The 14,090-nt window shown below is 40.5% G+C and overlaps 1 protein-coding gene across 2 annotated transcripts in view; it reads right to left on the reverse strand.

The window, feature by feature from the left end:
• The window catches only part of snd1 (staphylococcal nuclease and tudor domain containing 1), a 171,298-nt gene that overhangs the window by 23,461 nt on the left and 133,747 nt on the right, over positions 1-14,090 (reverse strand). For both annotated transcript variants that reach the window (XR_532695.2, XM_008400601.2), the window contains exons 19-20: positions 2,368-2,491; positions 435-504 (exon numbers count right to left, since the gene is read on the reverse strand). Coding sequence is in view for 1 of the 2 variants with exons in the window: in XM_008400601.2 (XP_008398823.1) it covers positions 435-504; positions 2,368-2,491 (194 nt within the window). In the remaining variant the exon portion in view is untranslated. The remainder of the gene's footprint in view (positions 1-434; positions 505-2,367; positions 2,492-14,090) is intronic.

Raw genomic sequence — 14,090 nt, forward strand, 5'->3', positions numbered from 1 at the left:
CTTTGATGGTTGAAATTTTAAGTCCAGAGGGCAAAAAAAAAAAAAAAGTTAAATAATTTAAAAACCTCAAAACGTTTTGGTGCATCAAGTCAACATAAATGACCTGATAAAAGCTAGAATAAAATCCATACTTACTCTCAGACCATGTAAAGATTCTGTTCTGAACTTTTTGTGTTTCAATAATAAAATACCAGAAAAAAATAAAACAAGCAAGCTGGCATTTTGTTTCTCATATAAACTTCAGCTAAAAGGGCACAGAGAAACTTCTTTGAACATAAAAAAAAACTTGGAATATAAAAATCCTGACAAAGATTTGAAGAAAGAAATTCCTATGTGCATGTTTTTCAACTCTAAAGATCAGCACTTTGCTTTAATGAGAACACTTTCCCTCCACGCACGCACACAATCAGATTTATTGCTACAAAGTTACTCACGTTGCCGTAGTCGATGTAGAAGACGTGAACCTTTGCCGGTGACTCAACTCTCTCCACTCTGGCTCTGTACCTGCAGCAGCAGAAGAATAATTGGGGGGGGGGGGGGGGAGATAGAGAGAAAAGGGGGAAAGGGTGTGGGGAGAGAATAGAGAGTAGGAAAAGAGAGATGAAGACAGAGGGCACAAGAGGAAAAGGAGATGAGTAAATGATTCTGTGCTTATTTCCCTAGGGAGAAGGTGTTGGAGGATCTGTCTGTTGTGATCGGGGTAGAGGAGCGGGATAGGATGAACAGGCTGGGGGTGTGCGGGTTGGTGGGGGGGGGAACAGAGGAGATCTATCAGGACATAGGCGGGCGGTGGAAATTGCACGGAGGCCTCTTTGCAATAAAAGGCAGAAATTTAAACCTGTTTTTTTTTTTTTTTTTGCCTTGTAGAAAATGACGTTAGCGCATTAGTGCTAATCATAGAGACCCTGCAGGTTTTTCGTTGTGATCCTCGATTTTTTTCTGGCACATTTGAAAAGCTCGATTTCCACGCAAATAAAAAGTAAAAGCGGCGACAATCAGAAAGCAACCAATTAAATGACAAAAACCAGCTTTCTATTAATACCTACATATAGAAAGAAGTTACAGTGTGAAACATATGTATGACATCACCTCACCTGGATATCACTCTGAATGTTGAGAAAAAAAAAAAGAACACTAAAGACAAATTGGCTGCAAAGCAGGAACAGCCAAAAAAACAAAACAAAAAGGGCCAAATAATTAGGTTTATGCGGGTGAACAGAGAATAATGAAGTAAAAAACTGCAATAATAAGGAGTTTGAGAAAAAGGAAGCGACTGATGAACAGAGGTTTTATTCTTCTCTGTTCGTGTTTCTGGGAGGACTTGCATGGTAACAAATTTTTAATTACTCCCCTAAAGAAACAAGTCTCCATGGAGAATGAACCGCACAGTTCTCTGATACAAAGAAAGAACAATGCAAACATAATTAGCTTGCTGAATAATAAAGGGCTGCCAGAAAGACACAAATCAAGATATTTTTCCCGCCGTTTAACTGGCAGAAGTTTCTTCCCCCCCCTCGCTCCCCGATGTGGAGATACAGACTCAGTGTTTCCTGTTCAAAACGTCCCCCGACTTGTACTGGTGACATATGAAGTAGATTAACTTGTGTTTTGCCCTAAAAGCGGAACAGGAAGATGGAGGGCAACACCTGTGTTGGATGAGCATTTGGTTTTTAATTAGTTGCATGATCTTTCTTTCCCCACCCTCGCCTTCTTGACTTCCATCCGTCTCCCATGACCATCTGTGAACTTTAAGCACTCAAAGAGACTCGGAGAAGAGATTTTTGTATGTTACTGCTTGGAAACCGCTGCTTTGTAAGAGCTAATCAAAACACTGTAGGTGACTGTTGTGGATGGGCCACATGCTGAAAGCAAAATCCTTTGAATATAAAGTTGCTCAATCAACAAAGGGAATAAAAATGGATATAAATAAATAAATCCCTTTGGTGAGAAGTGGTGCTTTACAGGGAAATTTTAACTCCGGCTATTTATGTGGATGTTTTCCTGACACCACCGATAACACACTCCCTGCATAAGTTAGATGTCAAACTGATTAAGGAAGTCCTCTGTTCAGAGGTGTGCTTGAACACTGCGATCCACAGTAATCCTACCACTCAAATTTAAGGGAGGAAAAAGGTCAAATGCGTGGTTCTAAGGAGCAGGCTCTGCTAGGACAATCCGGTTCCCCATCAGGACACCTTCACATCTGATCCAACTTAAAATGGCGTGGAACTCACTTACTCAGCATTTTGAAATGGCAGACATTCGGCTTTGTGTGCGCCTGACGCCTTCAGTAAGAAGGATGACTAAGGTCGCAGGGTGCGAGGTTAAAATTTTGCAATGTTTTTGAAGACAGAAATGCACACATACCATTCACCGTCGGCGAACTTGGCTAGGCAGTAGTCCCCTCTCCGCGCCGAGTAAGACCCTTCAACGGAAGGATGGGCAGCGATCTCCGCTCTCATGGTTTCCATCAGATTCTCCAACTGGCCTCCTGATGGAAGCAGAGATGAGAGGAATCAAAATTACAGTGTTACAGCATTATCGTTTCTCAAATCTATTCTAGATTCATCTTTGATGAAGACTGATTGTTTCTCTATGACCCTCAAACAATATAAATTGACGGTACAGGAAGGCTATGCATGGAGTGTTATTGCTAAAGAAGGTAAATACTTGGCTTTTATTTGTGAGAAGAAAAGAATCTGACAATTACTTTTTATTTCACCCTAAGTGTGTGCTATAAAGCTGTTCCGACACAGCTGCCCAGAGAACAACGCAGCAAAGTTGGAACAATTTAAATAATTTGGTGTGCATTTGTTATATCACAGTGCTGCAAATGGCATCAAAATAGAACTGAATTGTTTTATTTCATAAGGCAGCTGTGCAAGAAGAAAGAGATGGGAGATTTTTTTTTTTCATTTAAAAATAATTCAGCTGTTACAGCATAAAGCAAGAACCACCAGGTCAAAAGCAGTCTCATCACCTCTAGATACTGACGCCAAAATTACTAAAAAGAAATACTTAGTAGCTTTTGTAGCTGCTAAGCCCATTAACACTATGCAGCTTATTCTGGTTTGACCCTGGTGGTGAAGTAGAGCTTTGAGTTAAGCCAGCTCTCACAGTGGGCCTTTATGGCCCATCAAGCCATTATATCATGAGCCGCAGACCCATTATAGTGGATTCAAGGTGAGAACGTGGCTGTCGATACGCAGGGAGACGGAGGAATCAGATAGTGAGCCACAGCTTCATGGGGAACCAATGACTGTGGTAAGTGGCTGCCTGATTTGCAACTATCAGCGCGAATTGGGACGCCGATTGTGAACACAGAGGACGTGCGTCTTGATGAGAACTACTTTTCAGCTGTTTTGAGAAATGCTTGCGGCGTGTTTGTGTGTTTTAGAGGCCGCTTGCTCATCCCTGTTGGCAGGAGTTTGCCAATGGCCGTGTGTTTTGGTGTGGAGCGGTGTTGAAGTGTATGGAAGAAATTACAGCAGCTAGTTTATTAAAGTGGCCAATAGGAATTTCCATGGCGATATTTTTAGAGGACATTTTCACAAATCGACCACCTGGAGGGGGGAGGGGTCTGCAGGCGGGAAGGCTAATTTAATGTGCGACTGATCCTCTTTATTCAGACATTTGGACGATAGCAAATCCAAGCAGGACTGATGTTCTGTTTATGTCAGCGCCTCACTTGAGGCATTAAAATTAAAAGAAGCTTCATTTCCAACAGTCTACATGTTAACAGCGAGGAGCTTTTTTTTTTTTTTTTTGCAGAAACATTAAATAAACGCAGCCGGGGTAGTTCTGCTGATGATGCATGTTACTACCAAACAAACAGCTTGCAGGCAGACACCTTTCTATTTCTGTACAGCCGCTCCTGCTTGTCATTAGCACCTAATGTTATTTATGCTGCTGGAGAACAAGAAAATATGAATAATGATGCTGTTTTCCCACAGTTATCTATGCTGAGACAGGCAGACAGCTGCCAACCAATAGCTCAGGAGACATTCATTTGCATGTCAAACTTGGAGGGGGAAAAAAAAAAGGAAGGAAAGCAAAGGGATTTAGTGAGAAGTGAAGTGGGAGGAGAAAACCGGGGGCTCGGGTTGATTTTGCATAGCGAGAGCAGAGGTGTCCAAATATCTCCCTGCACAGCCGCTGTGGAGCTGGTAGCTGACGAATGCAGACAAAATAAAAACACCGCCTGGTAGTTTTTCTTTAACGTCTTCTAACATATGAGCATTGAATACCTGAGACATAAACATGTTTTAGATTCTCATGGTATAAATAAACTTGCCATGTTTTTTTGGAAATTGCACTACAGGCTGTTTTTATTCATGCAGGACGAGACTGAATATGAACCTTCTAATTTTAGAAGCAGCAGCGATTGGAGGCAATCTCAAAGCAGACAGATATTGACACAGAAACAAAATTCTGCAACCAGTTAAAATTCTACATCTCAAGTTTGCGGGACCAAAACAATGTTTGCTCCCACAGGGGTAATGATCATTAAGGAGTCAGTCATCACCGTTTAAAGGAAATAAACAGAATTAAAAGGATTTATTGCCAAAAAGCTTTGTTATAAAATTTGAGATTTATTTCCTAAGTCGAAACTGGACTAAAGTTAAATATGGGAGATTGGAGCTTCTTATAATTTTTTTTAAATGATCCTGCAAGTTGTTAAAGTGCAAATAAAAAGTCCTATGGTATGGTTAAGAACATGGGGATAAAATGAAAATAGGTCAGGATGAAACTAAGTGCTGGGTATGAATGCTAGAAGAGGCAAACTGGCTGGAGCCATTCTTGCATCACACACATGAATATTCACAGCCAGGTTGATTGTTCAATCCCTCAGGTTCATGTGAATTTCACTTCTTACATAAAATATGATGGTTTGTAAAATAATCCTGATAAAGGTGGCTGTCAAACTGAAAATTTGTTGTTTTTTTCTATATTTTTAGTATTTTGTAGCTTACCCTTTTAAGTATTACCATTGCTCAGCATTTACCGATCTTTATAAATCCTAGACAATGACGTGAAATAAATTTGTCAAAGTTCTCAAGCTTGGGGTTCATGTGAAAATGCATGTCAAAAAGATAGAAAAGCAGGAGAACCAGACAATCTAGCTGCACATTACTGGAACAAAAACCAACAAACGTGTCATGCTGCAGGAGAGCACAGCAGCACAATAAACCAAACTGAAATGACTTGAGCCAACTTTTTTTTGTAAGAACGGAGCCCCTGTTAAATCCTGAAAAAGCAACAGTTAGGAAGTAGGAAGTACAGCAAGAACACGCTGTATTACAGAGGCTGAATCCTTTTCAACGCTGGCAGCAGGACAACCAAATATCTGCTTGCAGAAGGGGTAAACCGTGTCAAACGTTAGTGCTCATTTTGTGTTGAAGCAAGAGCCAAAGCGATGATCCAAAAAGCAGCCAAACCAATGACTGTGCCTGATGCTCGCCAAATTCTTTTTATCCTCTTCTCTTTATCCCTCTGTCTCCCCCCCCCCCCAACTCTCCCTCATTCTGTAATTTGTTTATACATGATAATGGCTGCAGCTGTTTGTAAATCATATATAATTACATTCTGAATGCCGAGCGCAAAGTGAAGGACCGATTAGGCTTTAAAAGAACAGAAATAATAGAGAACGCAAGAGAGGGAGAGAAGACAGGGAGGAGAGCCGTGGTGACGGTTTTACAGTTTGCTTGTGATCGTATTCGATTATCTTGCGCCACGCGGTGTGGAAGCGGAGACGAAGGGGTGGGAAGACAAAAAGCCAATGAAAACAGTGGCTCAAGTGCCCTTTCAGCAGGCATCCCAAGGCTCTGGTGAATTCTATTAAGCTGTTTACAAAAGCCATTAAAACTCAGAAGGATAAATAATCGCAGTATGACAGACGCACAGGCTGAGGCCGAGAGAGCAGTGATTGCTTGTAAAAGCAGTCCAATCTCAAAATTTCAACATGTACAGCAAATTATGAGCCTAATTGCTGTCGATCTGGGAAATACAAAACCTGTCTTTGGAAGCAGGCATTTAAGGAAACAAATCAGAAAACTAATGCATTTTTTGTAATGTCAAAAATCACGGAATTCAGTGTTTATTGGTATTTTATTACCAGCCGATAAAGGATGCCAGGATCATTCAGGATAGCTTTGCCCATTCTATTATGCAAAATAACTCAAATTCATTCAGATTGAATGGAAAGCATCAATGAACAGTAATTTTTAGGACAGCCAAAGTCTTGTAGCTGGGGCACATCGCATGGCTCTGAAGATACTGGTCTATCTTCAGGGTCGCTGCCCTGACTCGACTCAAGGTGAACCACCAGTGTTTAACAATCTCTAACAAGTTTCTACAACCATTGCCCTGAATTTACCGCCATCAATCTTCCCATCAACTGCAACTTCCTAATGAAGAAAAATGTATCAAAACTCGATACCACCACAACGTTCCATAGGGATGATGTGTAATGTTCGTTTTCCACATCACATTTGTACATTTGGAATGAAGTCCAACTTCGACTCATTTAACTAGAAAACGGGTCTATAAGATAAAAATTCAAGAAAATACATTGAAATTTGTGGCTGTAAAGTGACACAATAGTCAAAAGTACCTTGGGTATGAGAATATTTCTGTAAGGAAGTGTCATTTATTAGGAAGTGCCTGAGGAAAGAGTGACAGAGTTGTTGCTCTAAAAAGAGACCCTTGAGGACCGACTCCTGTTACTCTAAATGAATAGATTGTCCATCATTTAACAGCTCAAACACACCCAGAACACACAACTGCTTGAGGTCTGCCAAACAAGAAACACAGTTGAGAGTTATATCCGGTAAATATCAAAGGAGAACCACTACTCTGCTGGGGAATGCCAAGTAAAGCGCTAAGATAGGAGAAAGTTCGCCCTCTCTCCTTGCTGACTGATGTTTTATGAACTGTAACTTTATGTCACCATAAAAAAACCAAATGATCCTAATGCTCGACACATACAGCTTCACTCCCTCTAGAGCAGGATACGAGATTGCACCTCATCTGAAACCCCCCACTACCACCAATTACCCTCCTCCGTTCGTTTCTTGCCAACAGTCTGGAGTCTTTTACAGCAAATTACTGTTTCTGTCAATGAAAAATGTAAACAAAGAAGGCATCTAGTGGGTCTCTCTTGTTTTAGTTTCTCCACCTTCTTTTTCTGCCACCTGTAAAGGCTAACTGGCTGAAGCTAATGGTCTGATTTAATTGTCCAACGGACTTATTTAAAGGTCCAAAAATACCAATGGGATAGATTTGTGTTCTCCAAATCAGCTCAAATGTGCACACATTTGGCCAATTTTGAAGAGAACCCCTTTTTGAACCTAAAAAGAGGCACAACGCTGTGAAAAATGCCACTCAGTCATTTCAATTTAGGTAATGCTTCCAAATGCTGACATTAGTGTGAATCAAGCTTGCTGGAGCGGCGAAGAATGGGCGATGCTCATTTTCCACCTGAAATCAAAAGCATCCCGGCTCAGACCGACAGCTGAGCTGACCTTTTAGAAGCTAACTTGCGTATCTGATTTATCTACAGATGCCTTGAGAGAGGAGAGATCATCCAGGAAGAGTCTGACCTCTAACCACCACGTCCTCTACATCAAGAAGAATCTAGGGAAGAAGAACGGCAACGTCAGCTGTCATGTCTGCTGCAGCCTTCACTCACTTTGCACCCAGAGAGTATTTACAGGTCTTCATTTTTTGCTTAGTTTGCACTGATCATCCTGCAGATCATATTTCTACACCTGAAGATCAGAAAGTTGACTTCGAAAGGCATGCGCTATCTGTATTTAAGGTCTTGTTGTCGATTGTGGATGTCAGAGCAGAAACAAAGCGATAAAGTTAAAGGAATTGTCTTAGAGACAGGACTGTGCCAATGGAGGGAAGTGTACAGAAAAAATCTGAAGCACTGAAAGACTCATTGGGAACAGTGGCGTCCATCTGCGGTCTGTGAACCACCAGAACTCCTCTTTGAATTGAAAGGATGTGTTATGGAATCGTCTTCTAATTTGAGGCCCCATGAGAAATAAACAGAAATGTAAAGCCCAGGTTTCTCTGGAGTTTTACTCAAACTTGCAAAGAGAGAGATCAAACACTAGAGTATAGACAAACAAAAGCTTGAGCTCTCTCTCAGCTGAGCAGGTTAGAAATGTAAATGCATCTGGATAAATGTGACATTTTGTGGGGATGTCCAACTCTGAACCATCACAGGAAGTCACATTCTGACTGTAGAACATAGAGCAGCTTGCTCTGTCTTTCTAGAGGTTCGGACTGGTTTTGCGGTGCATATCCTGATCACAGTAGACAGGCAGGCAGTTTTGCAGAAGGGATAATAAGAAATTCACACAAGGGCAGACCCCACAAACACAAGAACTTCCTGTCTGAATGAAGCACAATTTTCCAATCAGAGCTGATTAAACATGCCTGTCCGAGTAACCATCGCGCTAGAGAGACGAGAACGTTCATCTACAGTTCTCCTCTAATAGGCCTGCATGGCAGAATGAACAAACATAAGGCAAAACAGATTGGGGGGAAAAGCCCAAGTATATGGGTTTTTACTCCAAGCTTGTATCACTGAACTCTGAAGACTCTGAAGTGAAGAAAGTTTTTCTTTTTCACAAAAACTAACATCAAATATGTAACATCAAATGCCGTGGGTAAATGCATCAGTTTGGCAGCTTTATTTAGTAGGTATTCGATCAAGTGAGACCTTTATAAAGTTCAGAACCCAATTTAACAAACATGGGACTTTAAGAGAAGAACGGACCAATGGACTAAACGTAAAGACTTCTAAATAGCAGTTCTTATCCATTTTGTCAGCCTGCTAAGGTACTGAAACAGAGCACTTGATTCTTTTTTCATGGCATTAATTCTAATTACCTCCAATGTAAAATTTAAATTAATATGGTTTTACAGCTTTAGCATGAACGTAATTACATACACCCTACGATAACAGTATTGCAATTAAAACCATTCTCCTTTAATTTGATGCGACCACTAAACTGTTCACCGTAATCATTACAACAATAGTCGCATTTAGGCTTTTCTACCACTCCTTTTGTCTTTAGCCAGAAAGAGGAGTTCATTTTTCCACTGTACAATTGGTTCCTTTATTACATTGGCGTAATTAGACTATTCAACTCTTACGATTTACAAGAAAAAAAAAACAGGAAGAAAATAGACAAAACCTTTCTAAAAGGTTTACAACATAAGACGAATGATCTCTACCTCTGGCTTGATGCCCACTGTAATAGAAATATGTGAACCAAAATAATTTTTATTAATTGCTTTAAAAAAAAGTAAAAGGCAGGAATTTATGCAGCCTTATGCAAACCGTTTCAAACCATTAATCCATCTCCTTTTATTAAGCTTTCTGCTACAAAGTAATAATAACTTTGCTCCCTTGACATGGCGTCCAATTAGAGGGCAATTCCTCTTTATCAAGATAAAATGCGGTACTAATTTGAAAGTAGTCTGTTAAATAAACACCACAAATAAGGTGCGGGGACAAGTATCAACAACATCGAGACCACATCAAACAAATTAAAAAGTCAAAGAAAAACTAAAAATTTCAGGCGACTAGAAAGGGAGCCGCGATCTGGCCGTGCTGCTCTATCAGTGGCTGGGTCCAGCATCATTAGGTGAAGAACAGCTGCTGCGAGTAAAAGGTAGAAGTGTGAATAATGTGGACGGAGTGGCACCTGGTTGGAAGGGGAACGACTCCACTCATTACGAGTCTGTATTGGTGCCAGGGAACAAGCTCTAGACAGCATGTCCAGCCAGCCGCACTGCAGCTGAGGTTTGGTGTGAGCGAGAAGTGTGTGTGTGTGTGTGTGTGTGCGTGCGTGTGCGTGTGTTTCTGTTTGCTGGTCAGGGTCAGGCCCAGCAATTCAGGACCGTGGAGGTGACAACAACGTGAGGTCCGGAACAGGTGGGGTGAGTGTATGTGTGTGTGGTGGGCAAAAAAAAAAAATCAGTGAGCAACCTAAAGGAATGCTGCCCAGAAATATAATCACCACATGAGCACAGCTGATTAAGAAAAAATTAAAAAATATATTGGTGCTGAGTCGGCACCGCATACCACAAATTAATCAAAGTCTGGTATTCTGGAAGCCCTGAGCTCAAAGTTTGGCTCAAAACCTCTGAATCAAGAAGTGATGTGTAGCGATGCCTCTGAACGGACACGGCATGTCAGCACTCACCTGTCACTCAAACATTTTATACTTTTAATGATATATGACCGAGTCTCAACTCTGCTGGACGGAGACTATTTTAGGAGCCGGTCTCAACAGGCCGGTTTTAGTCACCTCAACTTTAGCACTTATTCAGATCATGAGCCAGACATGAAAATTGAAATAAGACCCTAATTTACTCCTGAAAAACAGATCGACGGGAAAATGTGGTGTCTAATATTTAGCTGGTGAGCTCGCAATTGCCCTTACCTAGTTTGGACTATTTATAGAACCACTTAAGATTGAACAAACTGGTTGGTAAAACAATATTTAAAACTGCACTGTCCTAAGAGTGATGGGTGGTGCTCCACATCATTTAACTTGAACCATTTTCTAAGATAAATTTGCCTTTCTTGAAAGCCAAAAAAAGAAAAAACATTTTGTCCTTTTACAGTCAGATGAGCAGCAGTGTGCAGAGACAGGTGGGAGATGTCATTGTACACTCCGTACATCCAGTCACTCCAAAAGATTAAGGATAAATCGTAAAAGCGGCACGGTGGAAAGTCACAAAACTTTGGTCCGTTTCGAGTCTGACGAAATTAATTTTCCACCCAACATTAATCCACTAATATAGTAATTACTGTACAGTTAACACAGAAAATGAATCTTCATTATGTTGAAGTACTGCTGGAAAAAAATATATACAAGATGTGTTAGAAGCATAAGGAAGGAGCATCTTCCTTGCTTAGAAAATGAAAGCGAGTCCAGTCCAAAGTGACAAGGATGAAAGGTCCCCTCTTCCGAGTCTATTTTTGTTAACCGGACTGCTTCCTGTGGGTCAACAATATGTCTCTGCTTCAAGCAGAGGAGTTAAAGCATCTTTTGCTTTTGTTTGCATGTGGCATTAAGGACAGGGAGCTGACTAGAAAAAATGATGCCCTATAGTACTGAAATGTGGATTATGACCACATATCAGATCGATTTGATCTGAAAAGTTTCTAGGATGCTTGAAGTTTTCAGGATACATCCTGCTGAACGACAACCTAGAGTGAACCCTGATCTCACCAGAGAGACTACATATCCCGTCTCATCTGGGAAAGCCTTGAGATCCCCAAGAATTACCCCAGCAGTGTCACCGAAGTGAGGGACATTCGGCTTTACCTCCTTGACCCATTACTTCGTCAAACAGAGCGGAGTCTTGTCTGCAGTGAAATAAGTGTATAGTTTGTATTCCATAGGAAACTAGAGCTTAATACAACGTCCCTGAAGTGTATATTCCAGCTGCTGCAATTCTGGTTTCTACCCAGAAAGACTCCAAACCTGCATTTGGATTGTTTTTTCATTTTTATTTTTTTTTTACCAAGCCTGCTTCCAGCAGAGTAATATACTACCAGCTCTACATAGTTCAGAGTCGTCTCCCTTCATGTGTCTGGAGTGGCCTTTTGTCTCAGAGTGTCCAAGGTTGCACAGATCTGTGCAGGCTCCCTTCTGACAGTAATTACATATAGCCTCCAGAGAGGAAACGGCACACAGAAGGAAAACAGGGGGATCAGAAACGGCACCACTGAAGCAAATTGGGTGGGCTGAGGAGTTAAAGTGCGGTAGAGGGGGGTTAGAAAACGATAAATGACTGCTTAACAAGATGAAATCCTAAAATAAACAGGATTACAGATCAATTTCCTAAATCTTCTGGGAAAATCTATTCCTAATGTGGAAGCAATCAGTTATCAAACAAGTGTAAATATATTCACATGTGAAATAGTGTGGGGGGGGCAGTAATTAAATGCAAATGATTAAAATGGGGAAAAGGGTCAAACCTGTAGCAGACTCGGGACCCATGAGGGAAAATGACGCTGCTGCGTTTCTGACTGCATTTTAATAGCTCAGAAAAAGAAACTACTTTAGAGACCGATGCATGAACTTTAACATCTAGAAAGCTGTGAAGGCTTTTCAGCAGCCACTCATCTCTACAGACCACAATAAATAAATAAATACACCCAACTTTATTACACAGACACAACTCCCTCAGGGTTAATGGTTTGGAAACCGGCTCTAAATATTTATGACGATGTTCCTTTTTCCTCCTTCCTCATCTTCTCTGTTCTACTTAAACAAGTGTACGACCAGCTGAAATTGATGTTTTTCTGGCTTTTTTTCTGCTGTGTTACTCATTTTTACTTGCGCACGGCGAAGCCTCAGATATGTTAACCAGCTATAAATTTTAAGTATTTTTTCCCCTCCCTTTTTGTTTACACTTCCTTGCTCTTCTGAATCCTTCTCAATTCATTTTATTGCATTCACTTCCAGTGAGAAGTATATTCTAATTCTAACAAATACATAATTTTTCTTTGCATCAGTCTGATTCCTGGAAGATTTGATCTCTTTCTCTCTTGAATGATGCAATTCATAAATATAACAAAGGTAGCTAAAAATCAGAGCAGGTAGGTCAAACATTAACAAAAATTGAAATCAAAAACTTGTTGCAAATTTCTAAAGTGGTGCATTTCCTATTCTGTACTTTAAGTGTTTTTTTTTGTTTTTTTTTTAAGTAACTATCAGGTACCAAAAGGAGCTTTTAGCCACCAGCCGTGCCTGAAATTGCACATTGTGTAACTGCTTTATCAACAATTTATGGCAATTTTCTAAAATAAAGCAATAACTATATTTTTAAAACATTCAAAAGGCTTTTGGGAGTATAATAATCAAACAGCAGTGGGTCCCTCAGTTAATTTGGTTTGATCAGGATGTAAAATCTGTCAGATCAATCATAATCACTGTCAATGGAAAAGTAAATGAGCTAAAATTTTAAGGAAAAAATTTCAATACACAGCATTTTTAGCTGAGTAATGCTAAAAAGGGTATATGTAAATAAACACTTTCATAAAAGGTTGTGAAATTGTTTATTTATAGGAATCAAACTGAAAGAGACTGGAAGAAAATAAAGGGTGGATATAAAATCTGGTAAAATTTGGCTCAAAGTCTTTAGGATAGCATTGCATTAATGTACTAAAACAGATGCAAAAATAAATGTATGAATGACTGGCTGCTGGTTAATATGATACAACCATAATATTTTACACGTGGTTGGAGTTTCGCTTAACAGAGTCAAAGGAAGCCATTCGAAATGGCTCAGATCATTAACATGGGCGCGCATGAGGAAGCCACTTGTGCATTTCCTTTTAAGATGGCCCATTGTCATCTGCTGTAAACACTAAAGTACTCTGCTTCACACTGGATCTGTGTGTGTAAACTTGCTCACTAAGAAATGTTGTGAGGGGTGGGGGCATGTAATGATATTTTAAAGCACTCAGCTCATGTGATTTTACAGCCTCTAACACTTTTGATGTTCAGCTCAAGAAGCCCAGATGACTTAATGCAGCTCTGAGTGCGCACCTGCAGAAATGAAAGGAACTGTGAGGCAGGAGAGGAGGTGGAGAAAGTGGAGGAGACGGAGGAGGAGGGGAGGTGGGGGGGCAAGCAACCCAACAGGAGAGGGAAGCAGAGGGGCTGAGGACCGGTCAGGTTTTACTCCCCTGCTGAGAACAACATTTTTTTTTCCCTTTCTTATGAAACCACCCAATAAGCTGCTTGTTGGAAGAACACAAGCCAATTAAATGAAAAAAATAAATATATAAGAAGCCGCCAGCTCTGCTGGATCATCTAAAATAAAGGCTTTTTATGAGAAAAGATTGAATAACTCATAGCTCTCCTGTCAAAATACACTGAGAGCAGCAATATGGGAAAAAATGCTGTTTGTGTACAATTTTACATGGCGGGAAAAGTTGTATACACTCCGTTTCCTGCTCTTCCTTAATGTCTAAGATATATAGAGAACTTGAAAAACAAGACGACGAGCTAGTCAGCGCTTATTTCTCCTAACGGCCACAAGTGCCG

Source organism: Poecilia reticulata, linkage group LG23 (assembly GCF_000633615.1).
Source record: "Poecilia reticulata strain Guanapo linkage group LG23, Guppy_female_1.0+MT, whole genome shotgun sequence".
NCBI lineage: Eukaryota > Metazoa > Chordata > Actinopteri > Cyprinodontiformes > Poeciliidae > Poecilia > Poecilia reticulata.